Raw genomic sequence first — 22,855 nt, forward strand, 5'->3', positions numbered from 1 at the left:
AATAGGATGCTTTGGCCATTGAATGGAGAAGCACGTCCCTCCCTAAACTGCCTCCTGTCTTTCTAGATGGAGAGCAGCTTCAGTCGGATTCCCCAGGAAGAGATTATTAGCGTGTCAGTGACTTCAAAGACTGAAGGGAAAATTGCCACGACTCTCATGACCGACTTCCACTCCAAATTAGACCTGTGGGAGATGTGGCATTTGGAAGACACAGGACTGAGGCTTTCAGACACCACAAACACTGTCATGGCTGTCGGACCAGGACCCTTCCAGGCTCATCCTCGAAGTTAGTTGTGGCCAGTACCTGCTGGAGAGATCTCTCAACCCTCTGCCTCCCACCCCCCCACCCCCCCATCCGTACTGCCTGAGCAATGTGCAGCCCTGCGAAGGACCAGTCTGCCCATCCCGTTCCTTCTCCCTCCCACCACCTGGGGTTCCTGTCCTAAGATGTATCTACACCATAAACTTTGTGTAAACTCCCATCCTTTCACTGATGTCCTGTCCCTCCCATTTCAACTCCTGCCAGCATTGGGGCCGATGGGGCACATGCTCCCATGGCCCCTCTAAACAGCCCCACCATTCCCTGACTTCCCACCTCTTATTATGGCTGATTAGTAGTGGGCACTGGCAGGGGCCAGGCCTTGCCCCCCTCACCTTACTGCCTTCTCAAAGCTGACCCATGATGAAGCACCACTGTGGGCCTGCACAGTGGGGGTGAGCACGTGAATGTCTGTTCTTCTTATAGGTGAGGGCTTCTCCAGGGCCTGCCTGCCCCAGGCTTTCACAGAGTGATGCTCTGACAGTAGGGCTGAGTCATCTCCTGGTACTAGGGACTCAGGGCTTGGGCCTGAGGGCCAAAGGGGATGCATAGCCAGGCTGACATGTTAGGATAGATACCCTGGAGTTTGTAAGTTGGCTGACAGGATGCTGGGCCATTTTCCACAGATACTTCCTGGACAGGCAGTTGATATCTTCTGAGCCCTTCCTATCCTTCCATTCATCCACCCATCCGTCCATCCATCCATCCATCCATCCACCCATCTGTCCACCCGTCCATCCAACCATCCACCATCCATTCATTCATCCATCCATCCATCCATCCATCCATCCATCCACCTGTCTGTCCATCCGTCCGTCCATCCATCCATCCATCCATCCATCCATAAAGTGTTGTAACTTAGTGCAGGTTTTCAAACTCTGTTGTGTACAAGGCCATGTGGGTACCATGACTGAGTGGAGCAGACAAGGAGGAAGATGATCAGAGCCTTTTACACTGGCTTTTGATGCTGGAAGTGCAACAGGGAACAGTGAGGTCTGGGAAGAAAGTAGGGAGAAGGGTCTCATACAAAGGGCCAGCTCAGTCAATTATTGCCAAGAGGAAATTTGGGCCTAATGGGGCCTGATATCCTGAAATGTGAGCTTTTATGTAAACTCTCTCAATTGTTAAATGTCAACAACTAATCAAATCTAAAACACCGGGCAGGCTCCAGTTGTGCAAGTCAAGCAAAATATGTGTATGGGCTGGAGTCAGCGCTGGGACCCCCTCTGGCATGGGATCCAAAACACAGCCTTTGCAGTTAGATCTAGAGCAGCTGAGAGATGTGGGGCAAGTAACTCAACCACTGTGGACCTCAGTTTCCTCTTCTGTAAGATGGGGTAACATCTACCCACCTCACAGGGTTGATGTGAGGGCTAAAGTGGATAACGCATGAAACGCTCTGCACACAGTGCCTACTTAGAACACATGCTCACATGGGAGCTGTTGTTATCAATAGCATTGTCTGCTCTGGGCCTGGCACGGTGGCAGGCATGGGCAGTGAGGACCCTCGCAGGCCTGGAGGTGCTGACTTCAGTGGGGCTGGCCCCCAGCAAGCCCCAAGGATGAGGACAAGGATGGGGGGGCCTCCCAGTCAGTACCTAGACTTCCCCTTCTCTCCTTCCACCTTCCCTTGGCATCTGCCCCCAGGTTTCTTTGGTCACTTCTGCTGAAAATGAAAAGGGGAAAAAGGCATTTTTGAAAAGCAGAAGAGGTTTTTGTCGTTGTTGTTGTTTGTTTGCTTGCTTTTTAAGCTTATTTGAAATCCCGGTTCCCAGAAAAGTCAGCATAGGTCACGGGGTAAGTGCAGGAAATAGAAAGAGGTAATCCTCATGGAGGTCAGAGCCCGGGGTGCCGGGAAGCCTTTCCTCCTCCAGGCATCTGCTCAGCAAGTGTTGTGGGGAAGAGGGGCTGCGGTGAGGAGGCAAGGGCTGTCCCCCGATGCATAGTGAGCACAGAGGCAGAAGGTCCTTGATTTCCATCCGTGTCCACGTCAACCATCTTCCTGGTTGCTTGAGTTGAGCTCAGTTTCTGCTATTTGAATCCCAGACAGAGAGGTTTTGGTTCCAGGGAGCAGTGGTTGGTCACCATTCTTATAGACTGAGGAGGGGCTCACTGTAGGTCCCCAGCAGCTCTCCTGGGGGTGGGGCTAGGCACCCCAGGGGCTCTTCTTGCTTCCTGTGGTGTTGCTTCAGCTTCTGCCTCTCCTGAGACAGCTGCAGGTTGAGTTCCAACTCCCTCTCGCTGGGGCCAGTGGGCAGGGGTGGAACCTGGGCATGCCTGGGTCCTTGGCACTGATCTTGCTCCTGTTAGTATGCTCCCCTCTCCCCCTCCCTCTCTCCCTTGCCCTCTCCTTTCTTTCCCTCTCCCCACCTCCCTCCTCTCCCCACCTTCCTTCCTCCTTCCTCTTCTCTTCCCTCTCTTTGGCACCCCTCACTGACCAGCCCAACATGATCTTCCCCATGTTCCCAATTTAAAGAAAAAGACACCTTGGGAGGGTGGGGTCTGAGGAAGTTTCTGGTTGAGTAGGTTCCTGTCTTTTGTTGCTGGCCTGCTCACGGATTGATTGTGCTACATAAGTCAAGTGTCAATTCTAAGTACTGTGTGACATTAAGCAAATTCCTTCACTTCTCTGAGCTTCCATTTACCCCATCTGCAAATGGGCAATAATATTCATCTTACAGAATTGTGTGAAGAACACAAATATAATCCAAGTGCCAGGAATTCCTTGAGGTAAGGGACAATGTATTATTTATGTATGGATCCTTAGATTCAGGTTCATGGTAAGTGCTCAATACATGTCTATTGAGTCAACTTGTTTCTAAATGGTGTATGTATGTATCAGTTAAGAATACTTGGTGGGTTGGGGAATGGGCAAAATAGGAGAAGGGGATTAAAAGATACAAACTTTCAGTTATAATAGAAATAAAGTTGTTTTTTTTAACATTTATTTATTTTTGAGAGACAGAAAGAGACAGAGCGTGAGTGGAGGAGGGGCAGAGTGAGAGGGAGACAGAGAATCCGAAGCAGGCTCCAGGCTCTGAGCTGTCAGCACAGAGCCTGATGTGGGGCTCGAACTCATGAACTGTGAGATCATGACCTGAGCTGAAGTCAGACGCTTAACTGACTGAGCCACCCAGGTGCCCCTTGGTTATAATAGAAATAAGACTTGGGGATTCAAAGTATAGCATAGGGAATATAATTAATAACATGTAAAGACTTTGTATGGTGACAGATGGTGGCTAGATTTATCATGGTAATCACTTCACAATGTATATAAATGTTGAATCATTATGTTGCACACCTGAAACTAATATAAGATTGTATGTCAGTACACTTCAATAAAATTTAAAAAGTAAATAAAAATAAAACATAAAAAGGTATTGATTGAAATAATAATATTTAAATGTATTTACCAATTTTGATTCACATAAGTATCACTGTAACTTGGGATTTCTGCATAAAATATTCAAACACACACACACACACACACACACACACACACACACACACAAGAATGTTTTTGCTACAAGAAACAGAAACTCTTCTTTACAGAGGCCTAGTCATACAACAAGATTCTCCAAGTCATGTTGCTCGCATTGGTTCAGAAACTCATGGCATCAGTGCAAGCTTATGTGCGAATTTTTTGTTTGTTGCCTTGTGATCACAAAATAGCTGCTGAGGCTCCAGACAGTTTATTTGTGTTCAAGGCAGCATGAAGGAGGGAGGACTGCAATTTCCTTTTAATCAAGAAAAGCAGAAACCTCCTCCAATCCTAGAAAATGTTCACTCAAGTTTCATTTCCCAGAGCTATGTCAAATGTCCACCCAGTTTCAGGGGAGGCTGGCAAAGTATTTAACTTCCCCAAGCTCTTTAAGGGAAGTGGCAAGGGACAAGGGAGAAATCCCATCCGTTTAGCCAACTGCAGTCTGCCCCAGATCGAGGTGCCTGTACCCACCCCTTTCTGAGGGAATTGTGGGATACGGCTTTTGTGAGCTTATCGGGATTGTGCTTAGAGTACATGAGAGAGAAAGTCAAGTGTAGGATTTGGGACTGGGAGAGGGGCAGAGGTTTGTATCACTAGATGTGTGTCCATCAGCTAGTCCATCCCTGCCTCTGTACTTTGGCTTCTAGGCTCCTGAATGAGCCTAACTGGACAAAACAGCTGTCGTGCTAGCTTCATGGAACCACTATGTGAAGGCCAGAAAAGAGGAAAGGGTAGGACAGAAGGCAAAGAGTTAAAAGCAACATATATGATTATGTGCACATGGCTATAGATACATTTGTAGGCGATAGTACCAAAATGCTAGATTAAAGCATCCCCCACACCCTGTCAACTGAGGCAAGAGTGAGAAAGCTGTCACATGCAACTGCGTGTGACAGCATCAACCCCGTGTGCAGCTCCAGGCCTCCGAGACAGTTCCAGCCACCCAGACCCAGGTGGGTGAGGAACAGAGGGCAGCATGGGCCCTCGTCATAAAAGAATGAGTCAAATCTTGGACTCCTTTCTCCTGCCTCCTCTTCCTAGCAGGTGCCTATTTATTGCCACCAGCTCCAACAGCAGTCAGGGTGTCTACTCTTCCTTGAGCTTGTCTGTGTTTTCCACTTTTTCTAAAGTTTATTTATTTACTTAGAGTGCGTGAGCCGAGAAGGGGCAGAGAGAGAGGGAGAGAGAGCATCCCAAGCAGGCTCCACACTACCAGCATGGAATCCCCAGTGGGACTCCAACTCACAAACTGCAAGACCATGACCTGAGCTGAAACCAAGAGTCAGACGCTTAATGGACTGAGCCACTAGGCGCCCTGCCCGCACCCCCCCCCCCAACTTTTTCTAAAAGCTAGTGTCTGCGTCTGTGGGTTTAAATTCCATTTTAAAAGTAGTTTTGTTTTTTTAATCATTATTTTTTAGTTTGTGAGAATGATCTAGGCTTATTATAAAGAAGTCACTCACCACAGAAAAATACAAAAACTCAATTTGTATATTTTTGTTGTTTTTTTCTTGTTTACTAACTTTGTACATATTTTTTGCTGCTCAAGAAAGAAGGGCGTATGCTGGCTTCCTTGTGAGATCTTTACTTGAAACTATGACATTTCTCATACATATACAAATAGAAAATTAAGCATAAACTTCTTATGCTGATGGCTCTTACATTACTGTTAAACCAAAGCAAATTTAGTAACCGTATATAACCAACATGACAAGACCACTAAGCTTCCAAATAATATTAATTTAACATGAGGGATGTTCATGTTTTACTGAAAATGAATGACTTAATGTATGTCTGGAAGGCATAATGCTTTACTTCTTTTTTGCTTTTTTGTTTTTTTCTTCATTCAGTACATCTATACTTCAATTCAAAAAATTGAAAAAAGTCTTAAACAAGCGGTGCCCTGGTGGCTCAGTCAGTTAAGCGTCTGACTTCAGCTCAGATCATGATTTCATCTCAGGTCATCTCTCTGTTGTGATGCAGTGTGAGGTACAGGGCCTTAGGGGTCAAGTAAGCCGGCTGACTGGTGGTTAGACTCAGCTTCCAGATGGTAGTAAGTCCAGGGGAACAAGTCAAACCAAACTTCAAGGAAACACAATTCAGAATATGGGACATTCTATAGGACAACTGACCTGGATTCTTCAAATGGATATCATACCCCTGCCTCACCAACCAAAAGGTGGAGGGCTGTTCAAGGTGGACTAAAATGTCCCAGCAACAAATGAAACATGTGAACCTTAACCTGTTTCAAAAAAGGAAAGAAAAGAAAAGAAAACCCTATAAGGGTAAAATTAAACTGGTAAAACTGGTAAAATTTAATTTCATATGGAATGGATATTAGATGGTATAGATACATTATTGTTAAATTTCTTAGGTGTGATAATGACAGTGTAATTTATGAGATGCGCACTGATGTCTCCATGAGTAAAGAAGTGTCATGGTACCTGCAGCTAAATTTCAAATGGGTCATATATATTATATATACATATTTAAAAATACATAATATATAAATTGTATATACATTATATATAATATACAAATTATGTGTATGTTACATATATTGCATATAAATTTTATATATAATATATTATATGTATATCTTGTATATGTAATGTTTTACCACATGTATAATATATGGCCAAGTTTCACAACTGTTGCATTGAGGTGATGGCTATATGACTGTTTGTTGTGATATTTTTTCCAAAAGAAATTCTAGTATTTATTGATAAATGTAAGATTAATGCAGGGTTGCCTGGGTGGCTCAGCTGGTTAAGTGTCAGACTTCGGCTCAGGTCATGATCTCACAGCTTTTGTGTTAGAGCCCCGAGTCGGGCTTTGTGCTGACAGCTGGGAGCCTGGAGCCTGCTTCAGATTCTGTGTCTCCCTCTCTCCCTGCCCCTCCCCTGCTCACACGCTGTCTCTCTCTCAAAAATAAATAAATATTAAAAATATTTTAAAAATGTGAGATTAATGCTAATGAAACACATTTAAGATTGAAGTATAATTGAGATAAGTTGTATTAATTTCAGGTGTACAACATAGTGATTGACAACTGTATACATTATGCAGTACTCACCATGATAAGTGTAATCACCATCTGGCACTGTAAAAGTTATTACAATATTCTCTATGCTGTATTTTTTCCCCTGTGACTTATTTATTTTACAACTGGAAGTTTGTACCTCTTAGTCCCCTGTATCTATTTTGCCCTTCCCCCTACTCCCTCCCTCTGGCAATCACCAGTTTGTTTTCTGTATTTACGGGACTGTTTCTGTGTGTGTGTGTGTGTGTGTGTGTGTGTGTGTGTGTGTGTGTGTGTTTGATGTATTTTTTAGATTCCACCTGTAAGTGGAATCATATGGTATCTGTCTTTCCCTGGCTGATTTATTTCACTTAGCATAATACCCTCAAGGTCTGTCCATGTTGTTTTGAATGACAAGAGTCCATTATTTTTTATGCCTAAGTAATATCCCATTGTGTATGTATGCGACATCTTTATCCATTCATCATCATCAATGGACATTTAGGTTCCTTTCATATCTTGGCTTTTATAAACACTGCTGTAAACATAGGAGTGCATACATCTTTTCAAATTAGTGTTTTCCTTTTCTTTGGGTAAGTACCCAGCAGTGGAATTACTAGTTGTAATTTTTTGAGGAATCTCCATCCTGTTTTCCATAGAGGTTGCACCAAGTTACATTCCCATCAACACTACATGAGGGTTCCGTTTCTGCACATCCTCACCAACACTTGTTATTTCTTGTCTTTTTGATACTAGCCATTCTGACAGGTGTGAGGTGATATCTCACGGTGGGTTTTTTTTTTTTAACTCTTAAAATTTTATTTATTTGAATTCAAGTTGTTTTTTTTTAATATGAAATTTATTGTCAAACACTGTGGTTTTTAAAAAATGTTTATTTATTAAACATTTATTAAATCCGTGCTCTTTATTAAAGAGAGAGAGCATGAGCGAGTGGGGGAGGGGCAGAGTGTGCACGCGCCTGAGAGAGAGAGAGAGAGAGAGAGAGAGTGACAGAGAGACAGAAAGTAACAGAGGAGAGGGAGTCACAGAATCGGAAGCATGCTCCAGGCTCCGAGCTGTCAGCACAGAGCCTGATGCAGGGCCTGAACCCACAAACTGCGGGATCGTGACCTGAGCTGAAGTTGAACGCTTAACTGCCTGAGCCACCCAGGTGCCCCTAGATGCAAAAATTCTTAACAAAATATTAGCAAATAGAATTTAGCAATATATAAAAAGAATTAAACACCATGACCAAGTGGGATTTATTCCAGGGATGCAACGCTGGCTCCATATTCAAAAACCAATCAATGTAGGTTTGGTGGCTTAGTAGGTGGCTTAGCCTGAGTGGCTTAGTAGGTTAAACATCTGACTCTTGATTTGGCTCAGGTCATGATATGATGGTTCATGAGACTGAGTCCCACGTTGAGCCCCTGGTTGAGCCCTGCGCTATCAGCACAGAGTCTCCTTGGGATTCTCTCTCTCCTTCTCTCTCTGCCCCTCCCCTACTCTCTCTCTCTCTCAAAAATAAATAAATAAACAAAAAAATCAATGTAATCTATCAGAATCTAAAGAATAAAAATTATATGATGAAGAAAAATCATTTAACAAAATTCAATACCCATTATGACAGACTCAGGTAACTAGGAATAGAGAGAGCTTTCTCAATTTGATAAAGAACATCTTAAAAAAAAAAAACAAACCTAAAACCAACATCATATTTAATGGTGAAAGACCAAATGTTTCCCTAATGCTGTGAGATCTCAAAACAAAGGCACTGGGGCTGCCTGGCAGACCTGGGGAAGCTTTCTGGATGGGGGGGGATTCTTGAATTGGGTCTAGAGGTGAGCTGGAAACAGTGAGGCAAAGCAGAAGAGGCTGGTGAGATGTAGAACAGCTTCTGCCAAGCTTGGAGGGAAGCTGGCAGGAGGGCCTGGGCTGGGCTTGAGCCTAGGAATTCGGGGAGAGGAAGGTATGGAGGCAGGTGGGAGCGCCCAGAGCCACCAGGAACCTGCACATTGATATAAAGTACAGTAAAACCCTGGATTGCAAGTAACCTGTTCTGCAAGTGTTCTGCAAGATGGGCAAACATTTCGAGTAAATTTTAACTTGATAAATGAGTGATGTCTTGCAATACGAGTAGTACATGATGTCAAATGTCCCATGATCCCAACTGAGCCCATGGTTCTTCTCTCTCTCTCCTCTCTCTCTCTCTCTCACTGCAGGATTGTGGGTGATCATCTCCCATACTTGGATGCTTGGTCTCAGGCTGTGGTGTTTGGCAGAAATCAGTGATTTTTCAGAACATTGGAAGGTGCCCACAACTGACACTACTGTATTTTTTGTCACTTCAAAGCACCTACGGACAGTCCTTTGCTCTTCCATCCAAGACTAAGCTTAGGAACGCTTTGCTTCATTCTAGGTCTGGCAGCCTGCAGATATAGACCCTTTCCTCTGTTGCCGTATTGCCAGTTACATTAAATACATATATGACAAGAGTTTATTAATACTGTACTATAGTCAACATCCGTGCGAGCGTATACAATGGCCCCCATGCAGAAAAAGGTTGAAAAGAAAGGTGGTAAGAAGGAGATGATTACAGTGGAAGTTAGGAAGGAAATCATCGAGAAGTACAAACAAGGTATGGGAGTGGTTAGAATTCCGAGATTCTGTGAGAAGTCTATGTCCTCATCTCGTCTGCAGAGGAGGAGGAGAAAAAGGCGGTGGAATCCCTCACTTCATATGAGATAAGGGAGATGTGTAAAATGTGGGAAACAGAGCAGAATTTTGTAGAGAAGCACTACCGAAAAAGGCTGTAGCAGTGCGAGTGTGAATCTGTTTAACGACAATGCAATGTCACATTTCCACAATCCTCAAAAGGAGGCAAAAGCAGGTGTCATTGGACAGGTTCCTTGTTAAAGTTGCACGAAAATAAAAAGATTCCACTGAGCCAATAGGTAGCAGTGATTATGTTAAGGATAGTGAAACTCGTCCTACACAATCACCCTCCTCTCTTGTCTCCCTCACACCAGCCACAAAGGTAAGTGCAGGTTAATTTGCTTATTTTTCTTATATTTTGTATTTTCTTTATTATTTTGTATTATATTCCAGTATTGTTATCATTTTTATATGAATATTTTTAAGTTGTGTAACGAATCATCTGAGTTTCCATTATTAAGGGAAATTTGCTTTGATATACAAGTGCTTAGGATTACAAGTATGTTTCTGGAGCAAATTATGCTTGCTAACCAAGGTTTTATTGCATTTGGAATTTACTCTAGAATCTCAGGAGGCAGTGAAGGGCAGGAGAGTGGCATGGTCAGAATAATATTTTATTTTATTTTATTTTTTATACGTTTATTTTTAAATTTATTTTGAGAGAGAGATAGAGAGCAAGCAGGGGAGGGGCAGAGAGAGAGAGGGAGACACAATCCCAAGCAGGCTCCACACTGTCAGCACAGAGCCCGATGCAGGGCTCCAACTCACAAACCATGAGATCACGATTTGAGCTGAAATCAAGAGCCAGATGCTTAAGCAGCTGAGCCCCCCAGGTGTCCCAGTTTTATTTTATTTTAAATGTTTACTTATTTATTTTTTATGCAGGGGGTGGGGCAGAGAGAGAGAGAGACAGAATCCTAAGCAGGCTCCGCACTGTCAGCCCAGAGCCTGTCACAGGGCTCGAACTCATGAACCTCAAGATCAAGCCCTGAGTCAAGATCAATGGATACTTAACTGACTGAGTCCCCCAGGGGCCCCCATAATAACATTTTAGAAAAGTCTCCCTGGGCCGTGGAGAGGGCAAGTGGGAGGGCAAGGCAGATGAGAGGTGGGAGATCTTAAGGGGGACAGGCTACGGGCACAGAGGAAGCAGTCTGGGGGTGGGGGCAGTTAACCAGGGCTGTGTGGACATAATGAAGCTATAAGGGTTTCAGAGCCCAGGCCAGGCCCCCTCCAAGAATCCCTGGAACACAGCTTCCTTGTGGTGGCCAAACTGTCCCCGCCTGGACCCAGGGGTAGGGTGGGTCCAGCTCCAGGCTACCTCATAGCATTCTCTGAGATGCTGAGCCAGGAGCCTGGTCATGGCTTGGGAATGTCTTCGTTTCTGTAGATGGCTTGCACCAGTGTCAGAATTTTAGAATGACTATGTCAAGGTGTTCATTGCAGGGGCCTCCTGCTCGCCAGGGAGCTGCAGCTGCGGTTGGTGAAGACTTTAGGCATGGGTCCCACACGAAGCCAAAGGTTTCCTCCAATGGTGTATATGTTTGGGTGTCTGTAAAAGTGAATCAGTTCAAAATATCTACCTTGTTCAGGTTTTTTCCCCACTCATGGAATTTTGGGCAACAGGCAACAGGCAATAATTTAGTATGTTATGGGTTATTATCTACCAAGGGTGGTTTATAGAGTATTGTCCGTATGCTTCCAGACTGAGGACTCCTTGTGGGCAGGGACCTGCTTTATTCTCCTCTGTGTGTGTCCGCAGTGTCCGGGCCAGCCAGCTCAGTGCTCACTGATCACTGATCTGGAGATTTCACTGCCTCCTCGGGGGACCAGTCTTATTTCTGTATTTACAGGCAGATGTGATATGGGTCTAATTAGACTGTAAAAAAACACCTCCTTGCTTCATGTGGATGGTGGGGTTTACATAAACTATATATACTATATACATAGTTTGCATAAACTATATATGTACATGAACTATATATGACACACACAGGATAGTATTGGGAATGCTAACCACTGCTTTGCGAGGGACTGCTTTGTCCCTCGGCATTTCTGTTGCCCACAAACTTCCCTTGTTCAAACACATGAGCTCTCTGCTTTCATTGCTTCAGGGAATGGGTCAAATTCTTGGCTTCTGACTTTGGAAAGCAGAGACCTATTCATAAGCCAGCAGACTAGGGGCAGTGCCTTGCAAGTTAGCCTAGATTAAGTCTTCCTTCTTTCAGATCAGAAAGCTACCCTTAGGGTGGGATTGTGGAGAGTCAGAGAGGAAGTGAACACAGCTTGGATGTGCTAGGTTCTCATAGAGGCCCTGGCTTTGCTCTCCAGACCAATCTTTGGGGACAAGGTCAGGGGGTGGGGGTGGAGACAGAAACCCTAGCCCGGTCTGGAAGAATCTGAGAGCAGAGTATATTTTTCCCAGAGTTCCCTGAGCAGCCATGCACAAGGTAGGAGAAACTCTGCTGTCTTGTCTGGGCGGTGGACTAAGGAAGCCTCAGAAGGTTACCCACGGCCTCAACATGCAGGGAGAAGCAAAAGAGATTTCTTACATTTGTCCCCCTGTCTGAGAGGTCCCCACGATGTTAGGTATCCTAAACCTGCAGTTGTGAGGGATGTGGGATGTTCCTCCCAAGACCTGGCCCAGACCTGGGATGCAGCTGTGTGGCTGATATGGAGGACCCCAGGCTGGAGAAAGAAGGGAAAGGCACACTATGGTGTAGAAGTGGTCAGAAGGTAGGTGTGAGGACTGGAGCTTTCTAAGTCTGGAGAAATGGAAAAGGGGTAGGAATGACCTTCTGGCGAAATAAGGCTTTGAGAGAGAAGAGTAAAGGAAGTCAATTAGTTCAGGTACAGTCAGGACTGTGGATTGAGCTCTGTCCCTACTGCCTATGAATGCCCATACATTTAGCCATTTTTTTTTTTAATTTTTTTTTCAACGTTTTTTATTTACCTTTGGGACAGAGAGAGACAGAGCATGAACGGGGGAGGGGCAGAGAGAGAGGGAGACACAGAATCGGAAACAGGCTCCAGGCTCCGAGCCATCAGCCCAGAGCCTGACGCGGGGCTCGAACTCACGGACCGCGAGATCATGACCTGGCTGAAGTCGGACGCTTAACTGACTGCGCCACCCAGGCGCCCCATTTAGCCATTTTTTAAAAGTTTATTTATTGAGAGAGAGAGAGTGAGAGAGCATGAGCGAGCATGAGCAGGGGACAGGGAGAGAGAGAGAGAGAAGAGAGAGAGAGAGAGAGAGAGAGAGAGAATCCATGCTGAGCACGGAGCCCCATGTGGGGCTCGATCGCACAAACTGGGAGATCATGATGAGTCGAAATCAAGTGAGATGCTTAACAACTGAGCCACCCAGACTCCCCTCAGTCATTTTTGATTTAAAAAAGCATTGTGTTTTGGGAGCAGGAGCCATTGAATTGGACATTGTCAGATGTTTACTTAGAATGAACAAAAAACTATTATTATGTTCTGTGTTCCACTCCGTAAAATATAAAATGCAAGAAACATGATTTCATGGCAGGAGTGATGTTGGCCACCTGCACTCTGTGAATGTGCATCACTGTCTGCCCTGCGGCACCCGTCACCCGCAGGGCCACCAATCAGGGCTTGGCCATGCCCTTGGTTCTGCTACCAGCTCCTGGGGCCAGGAACTAGGCTGGGCTGGTAGAAGCTGGCTTTAGAAGCAATGCAGGTCAGCAGGCAATAAGTGAATTAAGCATGACCAGTGACTTATAAAACCATAGGCAAATGCAGCATACTTAATGCAGCAAATGTCAGTAAAAGAGAGAGAGGAAGTGACATGGGTGGGACATATGTGAAGGCAGAAAGGCGGTGACTTTGATTGAATGCCGCTTGCCCACTTACAAGACACCAGCTGCAGGTAGGTCTCCACCCATTGGTGCCAAATGCCTTTGCTGACCATGCCTTGGGTGGACCATGTCCAGAGCCAGGAGCAGTGGCAACATTCTAGCAGCTATGTGCTGAGCGTCTTATCTGTGCTTCACCGAGAGTAGCAGAGGTCAGAGTTACCTAGACCTGGTCCTTCCCCCCCCCCCCCCCCCGCAGGGCACCTGTTGAGGGTTGTGGTTCTCAAACAGAGCATAGCCTCCATTCAAAGGCAACCCCAGTTCTGTGCAGGAGGTTGTCATTTCTTGACTTACAGTCTGAGAAAAAAATGATTCTTCCCCACAAACAAGCATAACCTCCTCCACCACCAGGCCAAGAGGGACACAGTGGGTGCATCCCTACTCACTGTCAGAGTCAAGAATTGGGTCCTAATGTGGCTTCCCCCCACAATAACAGAATGATGTTTGGGAGGTGCCGGGTGTGGAGAAAGGCAGGTGCAGGGAGGCACAGAGGAGTGTCACTGATCCCTGCCTGAGTCAGATGAGTCAAGGATGCCTCTCTGGAGGAGATGACCTGCGAGCTGGGTTTGAAGAGCAATGAGGGGCAGCCAGGTGATCAGGTGAAGACACAGGGGAGAAGAGCTGGTCTGGTGGCATGTGCATGTGTGTCTTACGAAGAGTACATTCAAGGCCCCGGCACACATGACGGCCTGTCTGGACAAGGGTGACACCAGTTAGGCAGCTCTGCCCCACCCAGGTGTCTGCTCACAGCCACAGGGATGCTCAGGGGGCAAAACACTCAGCAGGGCACAGTTAGGTTTCAGGTACACATGATGAACTTGAGTAGAGTGGGCAGGAGCAAAAGATGATAGGGGAAAATTCGTCGTCAAGAAAGGAGGAATCTGGCATACGGGGCGAAGTGGCCGATGGCGTTCTAGTTGCTCTGCTTCTTCACCAACGTTTGGCATTGTCAGTCATTTCCATTTTAGCCATTTGTGTGTGTGTGTATATGTGAGTGTGTGCGTGTATGTGGTTTTCTAATTTGCATTTCCCTAAAAACCAATGAAGTGTAGCATTTTCTCATGTGTGTTTTGCCATCTTTGGTGAAGAGTCTTTTCAAATCATTTGCCTGGCTCTTTCTTGTTATTTGTTAAGATGGGCTGTTCACCCTCTTGTCACTGAGCTACAGCAGTTGTTTATATATTTGCAGTACGAGTCCTTTGCTCGTATGTGTCACGAGGAGTTTTTATCCGAGTGGGTGACTTCTTCACTTTCATAATAGTATCTTTGGAAAAGCGGATTTTTTTAATTGTGAGAAGTCCCATTTATCAATGTTTAATGGGAGTTTAATATTCAAAATATTGAGGTGCCAAAATTTAGATAGGTACTTATTTAACCAAGCCATGCTTGGACATTCAGGTGGCTGCCCACTTTTCACTGTTTCCCCTATCTTGAGGAACATCACTGTACTGAAAACCGTGTTCTGAGGATAGTTTCAAGCATTTCAGGATGCCAACACTTGCAAGGCTTTTGTACATGCCGTGAAAAGGCTTGTCTCAAAGGTCACCTGGTGATGTGTATGGGAAGCCTGGTTTCAAGGGACCGTCCAGTCCTCCTAAGAGTCCCCTAGCTTGTTAGTTTGCTATATCATAGATATGCCTGGAAACATACATATGCCATTTCGTCCCTGCACTTTGTGGGGGAAACCATTTTTTCCACAAATAATACAAAGGCAATGCTAGTAAATTTCCAGTGAGCATTTCCAAAGGCTGGAATCTTATTCCTAAAGGAAGTCAGCAGTGATTTATTGAAGGAAGGCTGGGCAAAGGGCTGTTTGCTTTTTGGCGCCTCTATTTGCCCGGCTGTAAAGCTGGCAAAGGTCAGCCTGCTGCTTCTCACCACGGGGAGGGCCACAGACCAGATGAACTGAGAGGCACTGTCCCTAGCCTGTGAGCCGACATGTCATAATAGTAACTGCCATTTATCGAGGACACTGAGCCCTGGGCCGGGGGCCTGTTACCTGTAATTCTCAACAACAGCCTTGCTTGGCGCGTATTATCGCCCCACTTAGAAGTTGCAGGCAGTGACTGGCTCAAGGTCACATGACTAATGGTGGCAGAGCCTGGCCTTCTGGCTCTGAGCCTACGATGGTGTCATTTTCTTGCTCTACTGCATTTGGGCCACACCATAGACAGCACACAGGACAAAAAAAGGTTTAAAGATATGGAGGCGAGGGGCGCCTGGGTGGCGCAGTCGGTTAGGCGTCCGACTTCAGCCAGGTCACGATCTCGCGGTCCGTGAGTTCGAGCCCCGCGTCGGGCTCTGGGCTGATGGCTCAGAGCCTGGAGCCTGTTTCCGATTCTGTGTCTCCCTCTCTCTCTGCCCCTCCCCCGTTCATGCTCTGTCTCTCTCTGTCCCAAAAATAAATAAACGTTGAAAAAAAAAATTAAAAAAAAAAAAAAGATATGGAGGCGAAACACAGGCGATTATCTTTTTGTTGTTTAAATATGTGTTTATTTATTTTTGAGAAAGAGAGAGAGAGAGAGAGAGCGCATGCACACATGTGCGGGAGGGGCATAGATCCCAGGCAGGCTCCCCACTGTCAGTGTAGAGCCCTACTCAGGGCTTGAACCCATGAACCTAGAGATCATGACCTGAGCTGAAATCAAGAGTTGGAAGCTTAACCGACTGAGCTACCCAGGTGCCCCAAGCAAGTTGATTATCTTAAAAGTTTTGTTTTGCTTTTGGAGACTTCATTTGCTGGTGGCAAAAGGGAGTAGCTGGTTCTTGCTCGTTCTTTCTTGTTTCCAGAAGCCTTGGCAATATCCTGCAGCCAGTTGGTGGCCCAGTGACAGGCCTACTCTCCGGACTCCTTCCTGCAGGGCCTGATTAAATACGATCAAGAATGGAGCTCAACATCTAGGGTGGTAGGTTTGGGGGCCAGGAGGCAAAGCCTGGGACAGGTCTTCTCTCAGAAGGTCCTCTGGAATATCACTCTCCCATTTCTGCAAGGATCTTTTCAATTATGGCTCATAGGCCTGGACAGTGGATAGGTGTCAGTGTTCAGCACCAGCTTGAGCACAGATTGTGAACTATATGTGTTTAATCTCCTTTTCCACCTTTATTCTTGATTCCTATCCCGTCACTAGTACTCATATGTCCCGATTTGCCCAGGACAGCCCTGGTTTATGTCTACTGTCAATGTAATCTGCCTCTCCAACCCCCTTTGGTCTATATTAATTCAGACAGACCAGTTAGAGGCACTTCAGAGAAACTCTTACTTGAATACACATCAGGGAGTCATTAGAGTTGCCTACTAGAAGGGCATTATTATGATAACATACACTAGCCATGACTCTTGATTGTAAATGACCTCAAATTGACTTTAATAAGAAAAAGATGTATTGGTTGGCATAGCTAGAGGGCTGGAGGGCTCAAGCCTGACTGGAACCAAGTTCTCAAACAATTTTGTTACTTCTGTCCCTCTGTCTCTGTTCCTCTGTCCCCATCTCTCCAACTCTCAACTCCTGTTGATTTCACCTTGTAGGCAGGATCGTCCATCTGATGGGCAAGCTAGCCCCTGGAGACTCTAGACTCACACTCCCCCATCTTAACAACTCTCCCGGAAAGAGGAACTTTCCTTTCCTATGGGCATATATCCCTTCATGCCCAGGGAAGTCTGAGTGGCTCTGCTTGGGTCATGTGCACATCCTTGAGCCAATTGCTATGGTTTGGGGTGAATAGGTAACTCACCTGGGCTATGTACACATCATGGCGCAAGGGGCAAGGTTGCATCAGTTCACACCAAACAAGGACGGAATCCCTAAAGAAGTAGGTCAATTATCTGAGCAGACCACATTGACTGCATCTGCCATCCACTGTATACAGCCACTGTCTATGTTGTCACTTCTGATGTCCCAGGGGCTTTATGGATAATGTTCATCATTTTCACAATTACTTAAAGAGTATAATTCATCCCTGTATTACACAGGTGGCTTGAATAGTTTAAATACTATAGCCAAGGATGGAAAAGTGGTCAATGGAGAACCTGACCTCTGACTCCAGAACTATCTGCCCCTCCCACAATGTCCTGGTGGCGTTTTACATGTGAGAGGGAGTGAGGATAATCTGTCAAGGAGCCTTTCTTGGATGTGCATCACACATGTGCTGCCTGAAATAATGTTTCTGGACAGACAAATCCTCTTCTGGTTCTGCCTGTAGATTCTTCTGGATTCTCCCTGTCTCTCTAGGAGATGAAGCCTGCTGTCCCAGGAGAGAGGTAGGAAGCTGGTCCATTCCAGTCACTGGGGATGGCCAGGTGCTGACTGATCTCAGCATAGGACCTACACTGTGCCCCGGGCCTTTGGGTAAATGCATCCTGTCTTCTCTGAGTCCTGATTGTTATATAACAAGGGCAAAAATGTCCTACTGCTGTAGAACACAGGATTCTTCTGACAGTCATAAGAATATAAGCAAAAAATCTTGCTTCGTAAGATAGAATGATAATGATGATGGATGATGATAGTTGTCATGGTGCTAGAGCAGGGCCCCCTATTCAATTCTTGAAGAACAGAAGGAAAACATGAGGGCGGTGTTATTTTCTCTCCAAGGGAAGGGAGAGAAGGTACTTTGCTTGCCTGCGTCCTTCCTAATTCGCAAAATCACTTCCCCAGAACTTACGGTTCAGAGGTGCAGGCACAGGACACACGGTCTGCGTTTGTGTTTAGTCTTTCTACTCTGCCATATTGTGGTTTCCCAACCAGCGCCCCAGGGACAGCTTCCTCGTTTCAATTTGTATTTTCCATAGCTTTTCTTTCTGATGACAAAAATAGTACGTGCACAAAATTGGGAAAATAAAAAAGGGAGAAAAAAATCCTCACCCCGAAAACGCTCCAACCAGAGATATCAACACCCAGCAGTTAGCCGTTGCTGTTATACAATGTAATATCCCTCCTTACTCTGTTAACAACACATTAGCAGCATTTCCCCATCACAAAAAAACTTGGGAATCACTGTTTCCACAGACATTGCATGCATGGCTACACCAGAGTTTAGTTCATTGCAGCTGGTAATAGGCCTTTGTGCAGAGGTCTGGGAGTGAGCTGGACAGCTGGGCCCCCAGGGTCTTCTGCACAGAGCTGGGGAGACACAGGGGGCGGGAGACCTGGGCCCTGAAGGGGCAGAGGGAAAGGCAGCCCATAATATGTTGCATATTTGCTTGTCTGTTGATTTGTTCCTGCCTGGATGTTTGAGGGCTCCGCTAGGCATCAGGTGCCCTCCTCCTTCTCGGCCAATGCCCACTTCAGGTCTGTAACATCCCTCCCTCAAAGAGCCTCCCAGGCCGTTCCCAGAACCCCTCCTGTCCCTGGTGTGGCGCACTCCTGGAAGAGGGGCTCCATTGCACCCACCACTGTTTCTGCAGAGCCCAGCCCAGCACTGGCATTTAGTAGGTGCTGACAACGTTTGGAGAGTGAGAGAGGGAGCAAACAATAAACAGTGAACATGCCAAAATAGTAATTTTGCATTATTACAATTAAGGTGATGAACATCTGCATGATTAAAGCTTTGCTAAAATTTCAAGTTATTTCCTAGACTTGAAATTCGAAGATTGAAGGATGCAGGCACTTTTTAAAGTTTATTTATTTATTTTGAGAGCGACAGTGAGAGCAAGTGGGGGAGGGGCAGACATACAGGCAGAGAGAATCCCAAGCAGTCTCTGGGGCGCCTGGAGCCAGTGCAGAGCCCGACTTGTGGGCCTTGACCTCACAAACTGTGAGTCTTGATCTCAGGCACCTAACCATGAGATCGTGACCTGAGCAGAGATCAGGAGTCTGATGCTTGGGGTGCCTGGGTGGCTCAGTCGGTTAAGCGTCCGACTTAAGCTCAGGTCATGATCTCACACTCCGTGAGTTTGAGCCCCACATCGGGCTCTGTGCTGACAGCTCAGAGCCTGGAGCCTGCTTTGGACTCTGTGTCTCCCTCTCTCTCCCCCTCCCCTGTTCATGTTCTGTTTCTCTCTGTCTCAAAAATAAATAAACATTAAAAAAAGTTAAAAAAAAAAAGTCTGATGCTGAACTGACTGAGCCACCCAGACACCCTAAAGAATATAGACATTTTGATGGTTCTTAATACATATTACAAGACTGCTTTCTGGAAATTCCAGTATCTGTCATAATCTCAGAAGCAGTATGTGTGAGTGCCTGTCTCTCTGGCTGTAGGTAATGTAGTTTAAAAAATGATTCGCCGATTTGATGAAAGTAGAGGCAGGAATGATATAATTCGTTGATTTAATAAATGCTTTTTTTTTTAAACCTGTTAATTGATCATTTGAAATTCCGATTTTGTGAATTGTCCATCTGTGCCATTTGCCCAGTTATACTGGATCTTAGTGTTTTGTTTGCGATCGTGAAAACAATGGGCTATCATGGTAAAGAAAATCAGACATTATAGCAAATCATAAAGAAGAAAGTAAAAATCTCCTACATTCCTACCCCTTGGACTTGTGACTAACATTTTTGGAGTATGTCCTTCCAAACTTTTAACCTTATGTGTTAATAGTAGTTTTTGAAGTTTAAAACATTTAAATTTCTATGTACTCTCAAACTAGCATTGTTTATTTCAATAGATCTTCCAATGCTTTTGTGTTTAAAAAAGTTTTTCCAACGTAGATATCACATTAAGAGTTGCCATGTTTAGGGGTGTCTCAGTGCCTCCGTGGCACTATCCGTTAAGCTTCCAACTTCGGCTCAGGTCACAATCTCACAGTTGGTGAGTTCTAGCCCCACGTGGGGCTCTGGGCTGACAGCTCAGAGCCTGGAGCCTGCTTCCGATTCTGTGTCTTCCTTTGTCTCTGCCCCTCTCCCACTCACACTCTGTCTCTGTCTCTCAAAAATAAATAGACATTAAAAAAAAAGAATTACCACGTTTAAAGATAGAGCTATGCGTGTGTTTAGTTATTAAGGCCATATAGTATATTGTAGAATATTTAGGAAATTTAGATGAAAAAATCAGCCATAATCTCTCGACCTTAAACAAAGCCTGTTTCCTTTGTGCATGGTCCTTTTAAGTCTTGGATCACGAGCACTTATATTTATTTTTAGTGGTTGCAAGGACAGAGTGCATGCACAGTGTTTTTTGTCTTCTCCTTTTTGCTCACAACTATACTGTAAGCATTATTTTCATGTTGCTACATCTCTGGATGGTTGTTTAGAATGATCCCCTAGCTGACTCCATCCTGCTGATAACCATCTAAGTGCTTCCAATTTTTTTGTCAAGTGATATTTTGCAACACCAAAGCCCAGTGAAGCACAGTCTCCCACTGTTCCCTGGGAACTGATTAATACGGTTTGACTTCTGCTTATTTCCTCCTTTCCTCCAAGGAGTGTTGGGAGACAGCGCTCTTAGAGAACGGTTAGAAAAACGACAATCATAAAATTAGGAGAAGAGAGACCATGAAGTGAAAGCACGTTGAGCTTTTAGAAAAAAGTCGCTTTAACAACTCAGGCTGTGCTGTTTACGTTTTGTTTTTGTAACTCACGAATCGGGCATGAGTTTATAATCATAATTTTGACAAAATGCTTTCCATTTGTGCAGTGCTTGGTGCTTTTTCTGGGACGCAGTTCGGTGTATCAGCTGAGGGCTTTAGTGCAGGAAGACCAGGGTTTGGATATCTGCTTCTCTCTTGTGATCTTCAGCTGCTGCAACCCCCAGTCTGTCTTTCTGCAAAATACGAGTGGTAATAAGCCAGGAGGGAGGACTGGTTAAGATCATCCCTTATGGGCACTGAGCAGTAATGGGAAGAAGAAGGAGGAGGAGTGGCCAGAGTACAGGAGGCCTTCCACGCAGAGGGAAGTGAAAACCTTTTATTCCTGGGCCTCAGTTTCTCCATTTATATGGGGGCGGGGCTTGGTGTATGGTCTCCAAAGCCTTTCCTGCTTCTGGGAGCCTCCCAGGGACCCTTGCCCTGGCACCTGTCCACCCACCTCAACAGGGCGTCCAGGACTCCTCTCTCCACTCAGCTCAGCCTTCGGTGCCTGAGAAACCTTGCAGGGTGGTGCCCTGGCCTCCAGGGCAGCATAGGGCTGTGGCATCCTTTATAGCCTCTGACATAATTTGGGGAAGGGGTGTGAGTGGGATCTGTAGATTCAACACATATTTATAAATCTCGAACAAGTGTCATTGATTTGTTGGCAAAGCTAGTTAGCAATAACCTTATCTTCTCTTTGAATAACGATCATTAATCATCCCCCTCCCCGCCTCGCAGAAGAGAAGGCAGCCCAGTATATAGTGGTAGAGAGCCTGGAAGGCAGAATCAGAGATTTGGTTCCAGGCCTCTCTGCGCCCATTTGTCAAATGGGAATGATAACAGCACCTACCTCATAGGGCTGTTGTGGAGACTGGAAGCTATACCGCCTGTTCAGGAGACAGCAGAGTGCCAGGCACACAGTAAGTGCTCAGTTAATGGTCAGTTGTTATTACCGTAATAATTATCGGCAAATGGGAAGACAGAGCGCTTTGTAGGCATGGGACTAGGTGCCAAGGACAGAGATGTGAAGATGTCCTAGAGGCCCCCCCCCCTCCCCCGAACCCAGGTGAAAACTGGTGAGTCTACAGGCCAGGACGAGGCCGAGCGTCCCGCGTGAGGCCAGAACCAAACCCAGGGCTGGAGAGCGGGTTCCCGCCGCGCGCTCCAGGCCGGGGCTCCCCGATCCCGGCGACGCGCCCCGATCGCCGCCCTTAACCTCTGGTTTTGGAACGCACCCTTTCTCAGGCTGGTCTCTTGTCCCGGGAGGACCGCGTCTTCGTCTCCGCCCCGGGGCGGTGTCTTCGGAGCGCCCCGGGAGACCCGCTTGCCGCAGCACCGGGCGCCCTCGCGCACCTCCCCTCGCTCCGGGTCCGCGGAGGGCTCCGGCGCCCGCGGAGGCCCTTTAAAAGGCAGAGTCTGGTCCGCAGGGGGCGGGCGGGGGGCGCTGACCGCCGCCCGAGGCCCGGCCCCTCCTCCCCGCCCCTCCCTCGGTCCGTCCCTCCCCGGGTCCCCGCGTCGCTCGCTAGCTCGCTCGCTCGCCGGGCGAACGCTCCGCCTCCGTCAGTCGGCTCGGCTGTCTAGAGAGCGGCGTGGAGCCGGAGCCGGGGCCGGACGCGCGGCCGGGGGCTGGGGGCTGGGAGATCAGCGCCCGCCGCCTGGCGAGGCCTGAGCCACGATGGCCGAGATGGGCAGCAAGGGGGTGACCGCAGGGAAGATCGCCAGCAACGTGCAGAAGAAGCTCACGCGCGCGCAGGAGAAGGTGAGGGAGCCAGATCCCCGGCCTCCGCGCGGTCCGGGCCACCTGTCCCCTCCCTCCCCTAACCCCTCACCCCCAGGGGCTGGTCCTCACCCGGGATCAGGCCCTGTCACCTCCGGACGACCGCTGCTGGGAGCCTTCGGGGGTCCACAGGCTGCAGCCCCCAGCGTTCTGGGC

The 22,855-nt window shown here is 46.6% G+C and overlaps 1 protein-coding gene and 1 long non-coding RNA gene across 16 annotated transcripts in view; one reads left to right on the forward strand and one right to left on the reverse strand.

Moving 5' to 3' along the window:
* Positions 1–19,667: 19,667 nt before the first annotated feature.
* On the reverse strand, positions 19,668–22,316 carry LOC147578393 (uncharacterized). Its single transcript, XR_015255151.1, has 3 exons — positions 22,158–22,316; positions 21,380–21,533; positions 19,668–21,116 (listed from the first exon to the last, which is right to left on the reverse strand). It is a non-coding gene; the product is annotated as an uncharacterized LOC147578393 (long non-coding RNA).
* Positions 22,317–22,383: 67 nt separating this feature from the next.
* BIN1 (bridging integrator 1) overlaps positions 22,384–22,855 on the forward strand; it is a 55,618-nt gene continuing 55,146 nt past the window's right edge. For 4 of the 15 annotated variants that reach the window (XM_086718332.1, XM_086718335.1, XM_086718333.1 and 1 more), the window contains exon 1: positions 22,384–22,681. In XM_086718332.1, the coding sequence (XP_086574458.1) occupies positions 22,598–22,681 (84 nt within the window). In that variant the 5' untranslated portion in view covers positions 22,384–22,597. The remainder of the gene's footprint in view (positions 22,682–22,855) is intronic. The other 11 variants (XM_086718334.1, XM_086718337.1, XM_086718344.1 and 8 more) reach the window with 9 other exon arrangements.

Source organism: Puma concolor, chromosome C1, assembly GCF_028749965.1.
Source record: "Puma concolor isolate L17-30 chromosome C1, mPumCon1.1.hap2, whole genome shotgun sequence".
Classification (NCBI taxonomy): domain Eukaryota; kingdom Metazoa; phylum Chordata; class Mammalia; order Carnivora; family Felidae; genus Puma; species Puma concolor.